The sequence below is a fragment of the Chiloscyllium plagiosum genome, chromosome 2 (genome assembly GCF_004010195.1).
Source record: "Chiloscyllium plagiosum isolate BGI_BamShark_2017 chromosome 2, ASM401019v2, whole genome shotgun sequence".
NCBI classification, from domain to species: domain Eukaryota; kingdom Metazoa; phylum Chordata; class Chondrichthyes; order Orectolobiformes; family Hemiscylliidae; genus Chiloscyllium; species Chiloscyllium plagiosum.
The window spans coordinates 132,019,941-132,039,396 of record NC_057711.1 but is presented as its reverse complement, the minus strand read 5'-3'; the positions used below and the strand labels follow the sequence as shown (position 1 = coordinate 132,039,396).

The following is a 19,456-nucleotide window of genomic DNA, read 5'->3' as shown; positions in this document are numbered from 1 at the left end:
GGAGGCGGGAGAAGGGGTCGTCAGAGGGTGGGCGGGAGTCTTGGTTAAAGAAGTGGGCACGGAGGCGAAGGCGGCGGAAGAATTGTTCGATGTCACGCCGCGTGTTGAATTCATTAATCCGGGAGCGTAGGGGAATGAAGGTGAGGCCCCTGCTGAGGACTGATCTTTCATCCTCAGAGAGGGGGGTAGGACTGATCTTTCATCCTCAGAGAGGGGTAGGGGTACTAACACTGCATCACAAGAACTCCCAAGAGTTTATCAGCAGAAAACCTGGTATAAGAATAATCCAGAGGGAATTGCATAAGCAATAAGTGGTTAAACAACTCCTCTGCAGCCTGGAAAACCTGAACCAGCTGAATGATAATTTTTTGTGGGATTAATTTAGTAGCATTTTTAATGGCAACAGAAATACTGTTTTAGATTTATTTATAGTCCAAAACAAGCTTTGGCTTTCAGTACTTTTTTAAATTTGTAGGCTATTAATTGTTAGAAAACAATTGCTAGAGCCCTGACAAGTAATGGTTCTTGTATTAGAAGGGAAATAAATTAATGGGCCAAATGATGGATATAATGGCCGGCACGGTGGCACAGTGGTTAGCACTGCTGCCTCACAGCGCCAGAGCCCGGGTTCAATTCCTGCCTCAGGCAACTGTGTGGAGTTTGCACATTCTCGCGTGTCTGCGTGGGTTTCCTCCGGGTGCTCCGGTTTCCTCCCACAGTCCAACAATGTGCAGGTCAGGTGAATTGGCCATGCTAAATTGCCCGTAGTGTTAGGTAAAGGGGTAAATGTAGGGGAATGGGTCTGGGTGGGTTGCTCTTTGGAGGGTCGGTGTGGACTTGTTGGGTCGAAGGGCCTGTTTTCACATTAAGTAATCTAATCGCATAAATATTACAGATTACTGTGCATAGGCAATACATTCTGATTCCAAACACAAACGCATTTTTTTTTAAACTGGCAAGTGAATGTCAGTGGCAAAGTCAGCATTTACTGCTCATTCCTAATTGTCCTTGAGGAGATGGTACTGAATCATCGAGGAGAAAGTGAGGGCTGCAGATGCTGGAGATCAGAGCTGAAAATGTGGGAAGAAAGATTGACAGGTGGGACAGGTCATAAGGATGGTGCTGAGCTGGAAGGTTGGAACTGGGGTAAGGTGGGGTGAGGGAAATGAGGAAACTGGTGAAGTTCACATTGATGCCATGGGTCCTGAGGCAAAAGATAAGGCGTTCTTCCTCCAGGCGCAGGTGGTGAGGGAGTGGTGATGGAGGCGGCCAAGGACCTGCATGTCCTCGGTGGCGTGGGAGGGGAAATTGAAGTGTTCGGCCATGGGGTGGTGGGGTTGATTGGTGTCCCGGAGATGTTCTCTAAAGAACTGTGCGAGAAGGCATCCACTCTCCACAGTGCATCGGGAGCAATGGATACAATAAATGACACCTGTGGAAGTGCAGGTGAAATTTTGATGTATGTGGAAGGCTCCTTTGGGGCCTTGGATGGAGTTAAGGGTGGGAGAGGTGTGGGTGCAGGTTTTGCAATTCCTGCAGTGGCAGAGGAAGGTGCCAGGAGGGGAGGATGGGTTGTTAAGGGACATGGACCTGACCAGATAGTCGCGGAGGATCTCCAACATCTGCAGGCCTCACTGTCTCCCAGTTCACTTTCTGGTGAACAGTGAGCCCAAAAAGTTGATCATGGGGTAATCAGCAAAGGCACTGCCACTGAATGGCAATGGTATAAGGTTACATTTTCTTTTGATGGAGATGGAGATGGTCATTGTATGGTGCGAGTATTATTATTTGCCACACATCCAAATTATGTCGTATGCGGGCATGAATTGCAACAGTATCCTAAGAGTTACAAATGGTCCGGAACATTGTGCAAACACATTTTCAGCAAACATACCCACTTCCGACATTATGATGGATGGAAGGAAGGAAAGCAGCTGAAGTGGTTGGGCTGAGGACAAAGTCAATTGCTGTCTTGATGTCAAAGATAGTTCCCCTCACCTTTGGAATTCAGTTCTTTGTTCCAGGTTTGGACGGAGGCTACAATGATTTCAGGAACTGAATAGCCTTGGCAGAACCCAAACTGAGTATCAGTGAGCAGGTTATTGCCAAGTGCCAATTGATAGCTCCCACTCAAAAAAGTCTTAACAGTATTCAAATAGATCAAAGTGGGTGCAGGATTTGAGATTCAACAATAGATGAATTTGCAGAATTGAAACTTTATTCATCCACAGATGGACATTATGATAGAGGGACAGGGAGCTAACAGATAAGTTGCATGATTACAGCATAGAGGTAGCTCTGAACAAAGTGCAGGAACAGCTATGAAATCAAATTTGTGAACTAAAACCACAGAAGTGCAGCATTGATATTCATATTTCTGTAATACCATGTAAACGACCTGAAAGGCCACAAAAAGAAACTGCTTCAATTTGATTTGAAAGGTTCATGCTACATAACAGCATTACAACTTTGGTCACATTCTAATGATTCAATGTACACAGCTAGGCTTCTTGTAAAATGTATCTTTGCAAACTGAAGATTTATGCAAATCTACAACAGCAAACCATCTTAATTAAAAACTTACATTGTCATCTTGGTCATCATCACTGTCATCATCACTAATGACAGGCTTGATTTTAGTACGACCTAGCCGTTTCTTGCTTTTTCCTTTCTCGCGACTTTTGTCGCTGTCCTTTCGACCAAGCTTTATTTTAACTTTGACCGATTTTGCTGAAAGTTATACAGAAAAAAAAAGTGTTTAAAAAAATTTCTATTTGCTGAAATTGGGTGGAAATGTTTACAAATATCTATGGGGAACAGCAGATAGATAGGCGTGTGCGCTGCAAGGCAGTAACACGTGCACAGCTTTATGGCTGTATTTAATTTCCAGCAAGTCAATTTTTATAAACCAGCTGTCCATCAGAACTGTTACTTTGCCATGTAGTTGTGTGCCAGGTCAGTTAACAAGGACAGAGTCTCGTACAATCTGGAACGCTATCCAATACAGACATTTGGCTTCTAGTGCAATTTACGCCAATCTCAGTTAAATCTTTTCTGCTGAGGTTGAATAAAGGAAAATCTAAAGTGCCAACTAGCAAAACTAACACACACGGATAGCACTTCCTTGGAAACAAGAGAAATCAGACCAGACCACAATAGAAAAAGAAATTGATTATCTGTTCAGACTAATACCAAACAAAAGGCCAGAATGGGGTGAGGACACAGAGATAACCAAGGTGAAAATCTCTGACGGGGCAGCACCTTAAGCAAGATTTCCTTATTTCTACCTATATCTGCAAAATTAAAATATTCTATTCTCAAAGTTAAATTACATTAATTCTCTCTCATTTTCAAAGATGTAATGAAAATCCATAATCAGGCCTCACCAAAACAACTCGCCAGTTAGGCCATGCTCATTATTTATAAAACTTTATAAACGTTATATCATCTTATCTTTCCATTTTACCCTTCGCGCGTATGTCTTTGATTCCAAACCCTTCCTTCAATGCCATTCCCTCTCAAAACCAATCTCCGCAGCTAGATTAACCTGGTGGTCACCTTGCTAAACCAGATGCACATTGACAACCTCTTCCAGTTCTCTGTGCACCTCTATGCACCTTCAATTACCAAATCAACCCAACAACACATGTGCCCCTTAAACTGACCAACAAAACAGAAAAACAGAGACGGACAAAATCGAACTCAAATCTTACAAATAATCATTTCAGCCGTAGCAATGCAAAGTTTTGTCTGTCTGCCCCTTTTCAAGACTCTGCCATCGGTAGTAACTCAAACTAGGTCACTTGCCAGTGAGCTATCCAAGAATTGAAATGGCTTGGAGATTAAAGTCCTTTGGGATATAATTTGAGGGTTTCCCCCCCAATTTGGTATTTAACTCGATTAATTAACTTCAGAATAGACAGCAATGGACCAACTCTAATCAGCAATTTAAGTCATTTAATAAACTGTGACTCAGTGAATGTATAAATCAACATTTACAGAACTCGGGGGAGGGTTGTGGGACACCACAGTGCTGTCAACAAGGGAGTTGCCAGGGTTTTGACCCAGCGACATGAGGGAACAACAACAACGTAGTTCACCTCAGGATGGTGTCAGCCTCGTGTTGCAATGATGCCCCCATTATGATGTCACAGGGGCAGTAAGCCAAACCAAATCAGCCTCACTATCACTGAATTCATAACACAGTGAAATTAAGTTAAAACATTCAATTACCCTCAAAATTGCTCAATTGTTCCTAACCAGAATTTACAAATAACAAATCTTGGACACCAAGTTTAAAATTTAATAATAAAGTGCTCATTTTTAAGAATGTAGCACAGATAAATAAGGCACTCTTGTTAATATCCACCATCAAAGCCCAATCTTTGAACATAAACCTCACTCTCACTGACAGATGGACAGAGTTAAGGGATAAATTTTTAAAAATGTTTTAAATGTTGTAATCTTCCAGTTTGATAACAGTTTCAACAATGAATACCAGGCCTTCGTGAAACTCTTTGACAATAGGTTGTATTGCAGGCACGTAGGACTGTATATCTTGTTTGAATTCCTAAGTGAATGCAGACAGTATCCACAGACCTCTGGAGACTTATTTCTTACAGACTGGGATTCTTGTCTCAGTTTCAACAATTAGATAACTGGAGAATAATTTTAAAAAAAGGACATGAGGAGCAACATTTTCCACAGTGTGGAAAATATCAAGAGGAGATGCAAGGTTCTCTCTTGTTCAAGATGGTCATTGTCTGATACATGTGGGATGTAAATGATATATGGCGCTTACCAGTTTAAGTCCGAATGTTGTCCAGGTCTTGTTATATGGGGATAAGGACTGCTTCAGTTTCTGAGGTGCCATGAATAGTCCTGTACATTGTGCAATTATCAACAAACATCTCCACTTCTGAATTTATCATGAAAGGAAGATCATTGATGTAGCAAATGAAGATGGCTAGGCCTAGGACTGAGATGATTGAACTTCAACAGCCATCTTCCTTTGAATTGAGTACAACTGCGAGTAGTGTAGAGATTTCCCCTGATTCTCACTGACTCCGGTTTTGTTAGTTTCCTTAATGCTCAAATGGTGCCTTGACATCAAGGGGAATCACTCTCACCTCAACTCTGGAATTTAACTTTTTTGTCCACAATTGGAAAAAGGCTGTAATGAGATCAGATACTGAATGGCTCTGGCAGAATCCAAATCCAGTGTCCGTGAACAACAAGTACCTATACACCATTGGCTTGCTTTCTGTGTTAAATGAAAGTCTCTCAACCTCCTGTAACATTACATAAATTTAGTTTTGCTCATCTTCAATCATGCAATAGGTTTTTCATAGTAGGAGATTTTAGTCTAAATAAATGTACAGGTCATAGAATCATAGAGCCCTACAGCACAGAAACAGGCCCTTTGGCCCAAACTGGTCCATGCCAACCAAAACATCCATCCATGTTAATCCCATTTCTCATATCCTTCTAAACCTTTCCTATCCATGTATTTGTCTAAATGCCTTTTAAATGTTGCTAATCTACCCACCTTAACCATTTCTGCTGGCATATCACTCTGCGTGTGTACCACCCTGTGTACAAAAGTTGTCCTTCAGGTTCCCTTTTATTCTTCCTCTCTAACTTTAAACTGATGCCCCTTAGTCCTCGATTCTCCAACCTTGGGAAAAAGAATGTCTTTTCACTCTATCCATGCCTCTCATAATCTTATACTGTTCTATAAGATTCCCCTCTCAGTCTAAGAAAATAGTCCTAGCTTGTGCAACCTCTTCCTATAGCTCAGACTGTTGAGTCCTGGCAACATCCTTGTAAATTTCTTCTGCACTCTTTCAAGTTTAATAACATCCTCACTATAGCAAGGTGACCAAATACTCCAAAGGTGAACACAATACTCCAAAGTGCGGACTCACCAATGTCCTTTGCAACTGCCACATAATTTCCCAACTTCTATACTGAATGCCCTGACTGATGAAGGTATTCAAACATCAGCACTATAAACAGCTAGAAGGCTTTCGTCAGCACAAAATTTTCACAACTAATAGCTGGGATATTCCTTCATTATAAAGTCTTGTTAAAAAAAAATCAGTGCAATACAGCTCATCATCATAAGCTTCACATATTCATTATGTCTATATTTTACATATGTAAATGTGACAGGCTCATCGTTCCCTCCCCACATGTCTCATGGCAAACAGTGATTTCAGGTCAATAGTACAATGTTACTGCGGCAAGGCAAGTAGAGGTATGTAAATTGAAAATCCAATTGGAATTTATTGAGCCTATTAAAAGCCAACTGTAGACAGCTACTTGTTGTCTGCTGCATTTTGCATGTTGCAAGTACATTGTCAGTATAACGAGACATGAAGAGGAGCAGATGAGAAGGCCTGCCACTGGGACCAAAGCTACTTACAGTAGCACCTTCTGATGGTGAAGGTATGACTGACTTTCCTGTTCTTGTATTAGGCCCAGCGCTACATGACTGCATGGCCTACAGTGTAAATTTGGTGCAAAGACCATCCCCACATTGCTCCTCTTATTGGCCTTACTAATGAGCGATCAACACTTGATTGAACAAGCAGAGCACTCAGCTTCTGTTCTGCCTCCCTCATCCTGTCGGAAAATGAAAATTCAGCCCTATTCCTAGAGATTTACTGATTCCATAGCACATACCTACTCTCTCATCCCAACAAGGGCCACTATTTAGTGATCAGAAAATTCTAAATTATTTTTGCTTCTTTAAATTTGAGAACATGGAGGCCCACTGTATTACACCATTACCACCAGCCTTTCATTCGTTGGCAAATATGGTCATTGTAGATTGGGCCAGCATTTATTGCCCATCCTTAATTGCCCTCCAGAAGATTGTGATAAGCCACCTTCTTGAACTGCTGCAGTCTACGTGGGATGGGTATACCAACCATCAGGAAAAGAGTTTGTAAAATGTGACCCAATGACAGTGAAGAAATGCTAATATAGATTCAAGTCAGTATGGTGTGTGGCTTGGAGGAAGCTCCCAGTAGTGTTGATTCCTGCTGTCCTTGTCTTTCTAGATGGTAGAAGTTGTGAGTTTGAAAGATCCTGTTGAAGAAGCTTTGCTGAATTCAGTTTACAAATAGCACATACTGCTGCCACTGTGTATCAGGGATGGAGGGAGTGAGTGAACGTTGGAGGTGGTTGATGGGGTACTAAACAAAGGGCTGCTTTGTCCTGGATGGTCTCAAGCTTTTTAAATGCTGTTGGAGCTCCACTCCATGCATCCAGACTAAGTGGAGACTATTTCATCACTCTCCTGAGACTTGCCTGGGGAAGTCACAGAGAGTTATTTACCACAGAAATCCCATCCTCTGACCTTCTCTTATAAACAATCTTTGTATAGCTGTTCAAATTCAGCTTCTGGTCATGGGAGTCCCTACCTCACCCCTACAACATTGTTAGTGGGAGATTCAGTGAAGGCTATGCCACTGAATGATCTTTGTATATTTGTAGATACATTCTATTTTGCTCAAAAAACGCACAATCTGTAGGCAGTCAGTCTATGCAATATTTTATAATTTCCTACTTTGGAAATAGAACCAGTCTGACTCAAGACTGGGGTACAGACAGACTCTGAGCTCACACCTTTAATGCATGGTGTGAGCTGAGATGTCACTTTTTAAAAAAAATATAAAACCTTAAATTATCTCAAGAATGGGACTTAAAAGTTGTTCTGGGATTTACATATTAATGAACTGAAACTTGCAACCCATTCTAAAAGATGAAAGACTCAACAGCAATCTAGGCTTGTTCAATACATCATTTCAGTTACATGACATTGTAATCTCTTGCTATAAATTCTGTGTCTTATGATCCTGTTCCACAGCTACCTGATGAAGGAGCAGTGCTCCAAAAGCTAGAACTTCCAAATAAATCTGTTGGACTATAATCTGGTATTGTGAGATATTTAACTTTGTCCACCCCAGTCCAACACCAGCTCCTCCACATTACACTGAATGATCTTAGCAGACATCTACTTACACAACGCAGATATTGACACAATGTGGTCATCCATTTATTTAACATAAGAAACCAATTAAAACCCATAAGAACTTACTCTCAGATCCTGACTCCTCCTCCTCTTCATCATCATCATTACTTTCCTCCTCACTTTCTTCTTCTTTAGCAATCTTCTGCCTTGCACTTTTGAATACAGATTGAAGGACAATGGAGTCTTCATAAATCTGTAACAAACCAGTGTTTAAACAGAAGGAACAAAAATGATTTATACATCAAACTGAAAAAAGCTCTAATGTGTGCCCTTTGTATTTTGGTGAATCAGTGTGTGATCACAGTTAAATTTTTTTGCTGTCAAAAAGTTAAAATAAACCAATTAAGATACGTTAAGAGTCTTAAGAGAGTTTTCAATGCACAGAAAAAGGCCATTTGGTCCATTATGTCCACACTGGTCATGCAATATCTATCAATTCTATTTCCATTTTCCACTACTTGTTATTGAACCTTGGACACTATAATGTTTCAATACTCTTCTAAATACTACTTAAATGCCTTGAGGGTTCCTGCTTCTATTACCCTTTTAGGTAGTTTCAAACTTCCCTTTCTTCCCCTTATACTTTATCCTCTTGCTCGATAATCACGGGGCAAAGTTTCTTCCTTCTAGGTAAAAACAATGACTGCAGATGCTGGAAACCAGATTCTAGATTAGAGTGGTGCTGGAAAAGCACAGCAGCTCAGGCAGCAGCCGAGGAGCAGGAAAATAGACATTTCGGGCAAAAGCCCTTCATCAGGAATACAGGCAGAGAGCCTGAAGGGTGGAGAGATAAGTGTGAGGAGGGTGGGGGTGGGGAGAAAGTAGCATAGAGTACAATAGGTGAGTGGGGGAGGGGATGAAGGTGATAGGTCATGGGGGAGGGTGGAGTGAATAGGTGGAAAAGAAAATAGGCAGGTAGGACAAGTCATGTAGACAGTGCTGAGCTGGAAGTTTGGAACTGGGGTGAGGTGGGGGAAGGGGAAATGAGGAAACTGTTGAAGTCCACATTGATGCCCTGGGGTTGAAGTGTTCCGAGGCGGAAGATGAGGCGTTCTTCCTCCAGGCGTCTGGTGGTGAGGGAGCGACAGTGAAGGAGGCCCAGGATCTTCCATGTCCTTGGCAGAGTGGGAGGGGGAGTTGGCCCAAAGTTTCAACTCACACCGCCCTGTGGCCCAACATTTCAACTCCCACTCACCTATTGTACTCTATGGTACTTTCTCCCCACCCCAACCTTCCTCTCACTTATCTCTCTACCCTTCAGGCTCTCTGCCTGTATTCCTGATGAAGGGCTTTTGCCCGAAACGTCGATTTTACTGCTCCTCGGATGCTGCCTGAACTGTTGTGCTTTTCCAGCACCACTAATCTAGACTTCTTCCTATCTACCCTGTTTCTACCCCACAGAACTTCATATTATTCAATTAGGTGCACCCTCAGCCTTCTCTGCTCTAAGGAAAATGGCCCCAGCATACCTAGGCCCTTTAAGTTCTAATTTCATATTATGTAACATAATAATACATAAATGTAACAGATGTAACGTGGATCAGTATTTGGGACTGTGATTTTGTGGCCATAACGGAGACAGGGGTTTCACAGGGATAGAAATGGTTGCTAGATGTTCCAGGGTTTAGAACCTTTAAAAAGAACTGGGAATGTGGCAAAGGAGGAGGGGGTGTGGCATCGCTAATCAGAGAGTGCATCACAGCTACAGAAACGAAGGTTGTTGAGGAAGGTTTGTCTACTGAGTCAGTATGGGTGGGAGTTAGGAACAGCAAGGGAGCAGGGTTTTCTTCAGACCTTCTAATAGCAGTAGGGAGATTGAAGAACCCATAGGCTGGTAGATTTTGGAAAAGTACAAATGTAGCAGGGTTGTTGTTATAGGTGACTTCAACTTTCCCAAAATTGACTGGAACCTCTTTAGTGCAGATGGTTTAGATGGAGCCGGTTTTGTCAGGTGTGATCAGGAGGATTTCCTTTCTCAGTATGTAGACAGGCGGATGAGGGGAGAGGCCATTTTGGATTTGGTGCTCGGCAACGAGCCAGGACAGGTGTCAGATCTCATGGTGGGAGAACACTTTGGTGACAGTGATCACAACTGCCTTACATTTACCATAGCCTTGGAGAGGGAAAGGAGCAGTTACCGAGGGAAGATATTTAACTGGGAAAAGGAAATTATGACGCTATCAGACAGGAGTTGGAAAGTACAGACTGGGAGCAATTGTTCCACAGAAAGGGCACAGCAGACATGTGGAGACTGTTTAAGGAGCAGTTGTTGTGAGTGATGCATGAATTTGTCCCTCTGAGACAGGTAAGAAGTGGTAAGAGTAAGGAGCCTTGGATGATAAGAACAGAGGACTTCTCATCAAAAGGAAGAAGGCATCTTACGTAAGGTATAGGATACAAGGGTCTAGCATAGCTTTAGAGGATTACTAGAAAGGAGCTCAGAAATGGACTAAGGACAGCTAGGCAGGGAAATGAGAAAGGCTTGGCAAGAAGGATTAGGGAGAACCCAAAAGCATTTTACTCATACGTGAGGAATGAGAGAATGATCAGGGCCGATCAGGGATAGCATAGGGAACTTGTGCGTGGAGTCTGAACAGATAGGGGAAGCCATAAATGAGTTTATTGCTTCGGTTTTCACTAAGGAAAGGGACCTTGTTAAGAATGAGAATTTTGACGAGCTGGCATACAGGCTTGGACAGACCAAGATTGATGAAGTTGATGTGCTGGAAATTTTGGCAAACATTAAAATTGACAAGTCCCCAGGGCCAGACCAGATTTACCCAGGCTGCTCCAGGAAGCGAGAAAGGAGGTTGCTAAGCCGCTGGCAAAGATCTTTACTTCCTCACTCCACGGGAGTCATACCAGAGGATTGGAAGGAGGTGAATGTTGTTCGTCTTTTCAAGAAGGGTAATAGGGAAATCCCTGGCAATTACAGACCAGTCAGTCTTATGTCTGTGGTCAGCAAAGTTTTGGAAACAATTCTGAGGGACAGGATTTATGATTATTTGGAAAAGTATAGCTTGATTAAAGGCAGTCACCATGACTTTGTGAGGGCAGGTCATGCCTCACAAATCTTATTGAGTTCTTTGAGGTGACAAGACAGGTCGACGAAGGTTGAGCAGTGGATGTAGTGTATTTGGACTTCAGCAAGGCATTTGATAAGGTTCCCCATAGAAGGCTCATTCATAAAGTCAAGAGGTATGGGATACAGGGAGATTTGGCTGTCTGGATTCAGAATTTGATGGCTGACAGAAGTAGATGAAAAGTATTCTGCCTGGAGGTCAGTGTTGAGTGGGGTCCCTTAGGGCTTTGTTCTTGGGCTCTGCTCTTTGTACTTTTTATAAATGACTTGGTTGAGGAGGTTGAGGGGTGGGTTAGTAAATTTGCAGATGACACAAAGGTTGGAAGTGCCATTGATAGTATCGAGGACTATTGCAGGCTGCAACACGACATAGACAGGATGCAGAGCTGGGCTGAGAAATGGCAGATGGAATTCAACCTGGATAGATGCAAACTGATGCATTTTGGAAGGTCGAAGTCGAATGCTGAATATAGGATTAAAGACAGGATTCTTGGCAGTGTGGAGGAACAGAGGGATCTTGATATTCAAATACATAGATCTCTCAAAGTTGCCACCCAAGTGGATAGGGTTGTTAAGAAAGCATATGGTGTTTTGGCTTTCATTAACAGGGGGATTGAGTTTAAGGGCCACGAGGTTTTGCTGCAGTTCTACAAGTCCCTGGTGAGACCACACTTGGAATATTGTGTTCAGTCCTGGTCGCCCTACTATAGGGAAGATACGGAGGCTTTGGAGAGGGTGCAAAGAAGGTTTACAAGGATGCTGCCTGGACTGGAGGGCTTGTCTTAAGAAGAAAGGTTGACTAAGCTCGGACTTTTCTCTCTGGAGAGAAGGAGGAAGAGAGGTGACCTGATCGAGGTATACAAGGTAGCCAGAGACTTTTCCCCAGGGCAGGATTGACTGGTACGAGGGGTCATAGTTTTGTTATTAGGAGGAAGGTATAGAGGAGAGGTCAGAGGTAGGTTCTTTAAGCAGAGAGTTGTGAATGCATGGAATGTGTTGCCAGCTGTGGTGGTGGGGGAAGCAGTCATTAGGGACATTTAAGCGATGCTGGACATGCACATGGATAGCAGTGAATTGAGGGGTGCGTAGATTAGGTTATTTTATTTTACATTAGGATTAATCCTCAGCCCAACATAGTGGGTCAAAGGGCCTGGTCTGTGCTGTACTTTTCCATGTTCTATGTTCTAACAGTGAAAGGTTCACAATTACCCAACATCTGTAGAATTCAGTCTGTAATAAAATTTCCAACTAACAGGAAGCGCAACTAAGAAGGTCAGAGGAAGCATCGCTATAGAGACTGTGTTTGAAGCACTCACTTTCTAAACACTTCAAAATTAAAAGTGTTCTGACAAAAAGCAACTTAAAATGCTCTAGATATAAACCTATTAATTTTCAGTATTATTTCTGGAGACAAAAAAATGATTTTTGAGTGTACAGGGCTGCAGCAGATCTCAATAATTGCAACTTAAAAGGATATTGAACTGAGATATATTCCACATATAACAAGTGAGAAACAACCAACACCATTACTTTAGGGGAGATGTCAGAGTTCGGTTCTTTACACAGAGTGGTGGGTGCATGGAATGCACTGCCAGTGGTGGTAGTAGAGTCAGAGACATTAGGGACATTTAAATGACTCTTGAAGTACAATGAAGGTTAGTCTGATCTTAGACTTGATGTTGTAAAAGAAACCAGGTGAACCCTTCAAACTGTACCTTAGGTCTTTGACACCCATGAGAGGGGGCAGGGAGAGTAGGGTTGACAACCTCGTTGTTTTTAAATGGATGAAACAAGACAGCAAACTTCCAACAGTGCCACTGTCCTTCAGTGCTGCAGTTACAAGCCTGATGATTATAGCCTGAAGTTTCTGCTTTGGGGAAATTGCCACTTTTAGAATACTGCATTCAATTCTGGTCGCCTTGCCATAGTAAAGATGTTATTAAACTAGAAAGAATACAGAAAACATTTATAAAAGATGTTGTCGGGTTTGAGTTGTAAGGAGAGGCTGGGACTGTTTTTTTACCTTGAAGCGTCGAAGGCTGAGGGGTGACCATAGAGGTTTTTGAAACCATGAGAGGCATGGAGACGGTGAATAGGCAAGATCTTTTTCCCAGGGTAGGGGAATCCAAAACTAGAGGGCATAGGTTTAAGGTGAGAGAGGGGAAAAATTTGAAAGGGACCTGGGGGACAATTTTTTCACTCAGAGGGTGATGCATATGGTGGAATGAGTTGCCAGAGAAAGTGATAGAGACAAAAAAACTGGAGATGCAGGGATCTAAAGTACACAAGTAGGAGGCTGGAAGAACTCAGCAAGCTTGGTAGCAACAGCTCCAACTCCAGAAGAAGTGACAGAAGTGGATACAATTACAACATTTAAAAGGCATCCGGACAGGTACACAAACAGGAAAGGTTCAGCGGGATATCGGCCAAACACAGACAAATGGGACTCGTTCAGTTTAGGATACCTGGTTGGCATGGACTGATTGGATCGAAGGATCTATTTCTGTGCACTAGGATTCTATAAAATGTGTTGACTATGGGGAGGCTTTGCCAAACTGGAGTTACATCCAAATTTCCACTCAAACGTATTTGTTCACTCAGGCTTGTATAATCTCCTATGAATCAGCACAAGCAAGCAGATTATTAATCAGAGCTAAGTCAATAAGGCCCTAACTGAATTAAGGAGAAAAAGTGAGGACTGCAGATGTTGGAGATCAGAGTCGAAAAGTGTGGTGCTGGAAAAGCAAAGCAGGTCAGGCAGCATCCGAGGAGCAGGGAAATTGATGTTGTGGGCATAAGGCCTTCATCAGGAATGGGGGTGGGGGGTGCTGAGATAAACTGCTCTCTTGAACTGTCCTACCTGTCCATCTTCCTTCCCACGTATCCACTCCATCCTCCCCACCTACCTATCACCATCACCCCCCACCTGCATCTACCATTCACACTCCCACCTACCTTCCTCCCCAACTCAACCCCCACCCTCCTATTTATCTCAGCTCCCTTCCCCCTCTCCCCACATTCCTGATGAAGGGCTGATGCCCGAAACATCAATGCTCCTGCTCCTTGGATGCGGTCTGACTGGCCATGGTTTTCCAGTGCACACTTTGACTTTAACTGAACCAAGTCAACCTGAAAACATATTGTAACTGTGGCAGCTGAAGGGACCAGCCTAATTATTGGTTTCAATTGATAGCTGGTCACAGGGTCACCAAATACTTTAAAGACAAAGCTAGATAAATCCTCAGCAAACAAGGGAGCCAAAAGGTAGGACAGTTACAGTGTGATGTGATGAACAACATCCCCAGGTATATTACTTATGGTAACATCTTGGCCAATCAGTTAACTTGCCTGGTAAGCTGTTGAAGTTTAAGATATATATAAAATTATTTATATCAATCTCAAATGGTTTTTTCTACAAAAATACATTTCTACACATTACACTTTGAATTACTGACCATTTACAGGGGAAAAAGCATGTATAATTCAGTATATGCTGCACCGTTGTAATTCTTTATCGTTTAAAAATGAACTTCGAATACAATTTTATGAAACAGTCAGTATCAACAACTCTTTCCCTGCTGCGAATTCAGATTACAAAATCCACCTTTACATTACTATTTATTTGCACTATAGATTTTGAGAGTTCTAATATTAAATCGAGTGAAAGACTGACCTGTGATCCTTCCAGGTTGAACGTCTGAGCATTATGACATAACAACATGACATCTTTTTCTAGATCTCCCAGGCTTCGATACTTATGGTTGCGAATGCGGTCCTAGAGAAATTTTACAGAATTAATAATGTGAGAGTTATAGGATGATTAGAGTAAGGTGGCAGCCAGAGTCCACAGCAGTTCTCTGCATGGGCAATTCAGTTTGTGCCACTTCATCATTGTTTTCCAAAAGCCCTGCAAACATTTCCTTTCTAAAACCAAGTTGAATTGGCTTCTACAATCATTCTAGGTCATAACCATTTGCTGAAAAAAAAATTGTTTGATGTTGCCTTTGGTTCCTCTTAAATTGATGTCCTCTGGTTGTAGATCCTTCTGGAAAGGGTTTGCCTTTATCTCGGTCTAAATGTCAATTTTAAACACCCCTAACAATTTCCTGCATATTACTGCAGATGCTGGAATCTGTACTGAAAACAAAAAATGCTGAAGATCACAGCGGGTCAGGCAGCATCCATGGAGAGAGAGCAAGCTAATGTTCAAGTCTAGATGACTCTTCACCAGAGCTGACGTGAAGTGTGGAGGGGGCAGCATTTATGCAATTGTGGGGCAGATGTTGTGTGTTGGAAGTGCTGGAAGAGAAAGATATCGATAGTTCAGATTAATTAATTGGAGCATGAGAACAGTAGAACCATGTAGGAACAAGTTACTACAGATGCTGGATGAAGATTCATTTCAACTCAAAACGTTAGCTTGCCCTGTATCCATGGATGCTGCCTCACCTGCTGTGATCTCCAGCATTTGTTGCTTGCAATGGCAGAACAAAGGTGCATCTAACTGCCAGACTGGAAAGAACAGACAGTCTCACTGGGGTGGGGTGGGAAGAGGAGAGAGGACATGCTGACAGAGAATGTAACAACTGAAGCTAAAAGAAAGGGAAGGAATTCAAAGTTTGTGAGAAGATTTGTAGCTCGGGTGCTCGTTGTTGTGGTTCTGTTCGCCGAGCTGGGAATTTGTGTTGCAGACGTTTCGTCCCCTGTCTCGATGTGCTTATTGATTGAATCTGTGGATGAGTGCCATGCCTCTAGGAATTCCCTGGCTGTTCTCGGTTTGGCTTGTCCTATAATTAGGTTAGATCTCACGGAATATTTGGATACAGAACTGGTTCAAAGGTAGAAGACAGAAGGTGGTGGTGGTGGAGGGTTGTTTTTCAGACTAGAGGCATGTGGCCATTAGAGTGCCACATGGATCGGTGCTGGGTCCATTACTTTTCGACATTTATATAAATGATTTGGATGTGAGCATAACAGGTATAGTTAGTAAGTTTGCTGATGACACCAAAATTAGAGGTGTAGTGGACAGCAAAGAGGGTTACCTCAGATTACAACGGGATCTTGATCAGATGGGCCAATGGGCTGAGAAGTGGCAAATGGAGTTTAATTCAGATAAATGTGAGATGCTGCATTTTGAGAAAGCAAATCTTAGCAGGACTTATACACTTAATGGCAAGGTCCTAGGGAGTGTTAATAAACAAAGATCTTGGAGTGCAGGTTCATAGCTCCTTGAAAGTGGAGTCGCAGTGGAGATAGGATAGTGAAGGCGGCATTTGGTGTGCTTTCCTTTACTGGTCAGAGTATTGAGTACAGGAGTTGGGAGGTCATGTTGCGTCTGTACAGGATATTGGTTAGGCCACTGTTGGAATATTGTGTGTAATTCTGGTCTCCTTCCTATCAGAAGGATGTTGTGAAACTTGAAAGGGTTCAGAAAGGATTTACAAGGATGTTGCCAGCGTTGGAGGATTTGACCTATAGGGAGAGGCTGAACAGGCTGGGGCTGTTTTCCCTGGAGCATCAGAGGCTGAGGGGTGACCTTATAGAGGTTTATTATATCATAAGAGGCATGGATAGGATAAATAGACAAAAATATGGGGTAGGGGAGTCCAGACCTGGAGGGCTTAGGTTTAGGGTGAGAGGGGAAAGATATAAGAGAGACCTAAGGGGCAACATTTTCATGCAGAGGGTGGTACATGTATGGAATGAGCTGCCAGAAGAAGTGGTGGAGGCTGGTACAATTGCAACATTTAAAAGGCACCTGGGATGGGTATGTGAATAGGAAGAGTTTGGAGGGGCTTGAGACAGCTATTCGTCAACATGCCTGCATTTGCTCTCTTACATACTGCCAATCTCCAGTCTTTTCCCAATGTCTCTGCATACCATTTCTACTGAAAATTATCACCCAATATTCTCAAGTGCCTCAACTGAACCTACCTCCACCACATTTCCAGCCAGCACATTCCATATCTCAACTAATCGCCAGGTGGTAAAAGTTTCTCTCATGTCACCCTTGCTTCTTTTGCACAATACTTCACATCTATGCCCACTCACTCATTACCCTGTTACAATTAGGAACAACTTCTCCCCAACTACTCTATCCAGGCCGCTCGCGATTGTGAAAATCTGTATCAAATCAATTCTCTGCTTTCTTCTCTTCAAATAGAAAACAGTCTCAACTTCTTCAATCTAATTATTTCATTGGTCCATGTTTGAGTCAAAGCTGCAAAGAGTACAGAGTGACTGCATCAAGGCATTTGACTGAGAATAGTACCAAAAAGCTTGGCAAAATTAAAGCCAATGAGAATCAAGGAGAAAACAGTTTACTTGTAGCAGTCTAGCAAAAAGACAGTGATGGCTGTTGAATGCTAATTAGCAGAACATCACTGCAGGAGTTCTTCACACTAGATGTGTGTTAATGAAGGGCAAATTGTGTTCAACTAACTTGGGAATTTTCTTTGATGAGGTAACAGTGTGGGCTAATGACAGCAATACCTATTACAAATGCATGTCAAAAGAATCTCAAAGTGTCACACAACAGATTTGTGAGCAAAGGTAGAGCTTGGAGAGTAAAAGGGACACTAGCGACATGGACACAAATTTGATAGCGTGATAGAGAACCTGAAAACAGAGGCTAAGAAGGTTTTCCAGGTGGTGTTAGGATCATTGCTGTTTCTTGCATCCATTAAACCCCAAGACTTTGGATTATTGGGTGAAATTAAGTACTGCAGGTGCTGGAGATTAGAGTCTAGATTAGAGTGGTGTTGGAAAATCACAGCAGGTCAGGCAGCATCCGAGGAGAGGAAAATCGATGTTTCGGGCAAAAGCCCTTCATCAGGAATGAGGCTGGGAGCCTCAAGGGTGGACGCCTGAGGCTCCCAGCCTTATTCCTGATGAAGGGCTTTTGCCTGAAATGTCAATTTTCCTGCTCCTCAGATGCTGCCTGACTTGCTGTGATTTTCTACCACCACACTTTTGGAATATTGGGGACAATTTCAATTTGTGGATGTTAAGCTGCTTGCAAATACTGCAACCCTGTGCGGTAGGCAGAAGTTATTTCAGATTGGTGGAAGGGGTGGATAAGTGGAAGATGAAAGTTAATGCAGAGAAATGATTAATTTTGGTAGGAATAATGTGGAGAAATACAAAATCAAAGGGCACTATTCTAAAGGGGTGTAGGAACACAGGGACCTGGGTGTAAATCCCCAAACATCAATACAGATGGTGAGACAGGCTCAGATCACAACTAAATGTATAGCATCCTGGCTTTATAAATAAAAGCAAGTACATGAAAAAGCAATGTAAAATTTATATAAACACTGCTTCAACTAGAATATCACAACCAGTTGTTGACACCCTACTTTAGAAATGATACGAAAACATCAGAGATGCAGTGGAGATTCACAAGAATGGTTCCAAGAAAAACTTCAGTTACATTGGACCAAATGTTTCCACTTATTCTCCTTGGAGCATAGAATGCTGAAAGAAGACTTGAGAGGCGCTATTCAGAATCACAAATGATCTGAACTGAGTAGATGAGAGAAACAGTCTCATTATGGGAAGGATCAAGAATGAGGGGACGTAAAATATAACAATGAGCAAAAAGGTAACAATAGGAAAAAGGATTTTTCACGCATCAAGTACTTTTGGTTCTGGAGTACAAAGCCTGGAAGTGTGATGGAGGCATCCAATGGGGAAATGAATTATCTTAAAAGGAAGTGCAAAGTTATGGGAACAAGACAGGGAAGTGACACTTGGTGAAGTGCTCTTTCAGGGAGACAGTACAAACATTACTTTTGTGCTATAGTCATTTATGATTCTTTATATTGCAGATGGGTTATTACCTTTAGCTTGTTATGCAGGAAGGAACAAGTAAAATGGAGAGGTGTAACCACACTGAATTGTTTAATTAAAGCTGACCCTGCAGCAGTGGTCAGTTTCAGGGATGAAGTAATGAGGAAATTATAGATGTGTCAAGTGTACATTGGTTCCAAAGTTTCAAGAATCTAATTAGTGCTGGCAAGTTTCAGGGAAAACAATCCAATAAATATGGCTATACATCTGAATGCCTTGACTTAAAATTGATTGGGCGAAAGCGAGGACTGCAGGTGCTGGAGATCAGAGTCGAGTATGGTGCTGGAAAAGCACAGCAGGTCAGGCAGCAGCTGAGGAGCAGGAGAATCTATGTTTTGGGCCAAAGCCCTTCATCAGGAATCAGAAGTATTGATTGGATCTGCATTAGTTAGAATTAAAGACAAACTTATAATTAAAGGTTCCCTGGGATAAAATATAAATGATACTATACAAGAAGCTACTTTTGATAAGGCAAAAATTAA

The 19,456-nt window shown here is 42.3% G+C and overlaps 1 protein-coding gene across 5 annotated transcripts in view; it reads right to left on the bottom strand.

Annotated features, from left to right (window-relative positions):
- The window catches only part of smarca2 (SWI/SNF related, matrix associated, actin dependent regulator of chromatin, subfamily a, member 2), a 134,296-nt gene that overhangs the window by 5,078 nt on the left and 109,762 nt on the right, over positions 1–19,456 (bottom strand). For all 5 annotated transcript variants that reach the window (XM_043718451.1, XM_043718468.1, XM_043718430.1 and 2 more), the window contains 3 exons: positions 14,797–14,898; positions 8,108–8,234; positions 2,585–2,730 (listed from right to left, as the gene is read on the bottom strand). In XM_043718451.1, the coding sequence (XP_043574386.1) occupies positions 2,585–2,730; positions 8,108–8,234; positions 14,797–14,898 (375 nt within the window). The remainder of the gene's footprint in view (positions 1–2,584; positions 2,731–8,107; positions 8,235–14,796; positions 14,899–19,456) is intronic.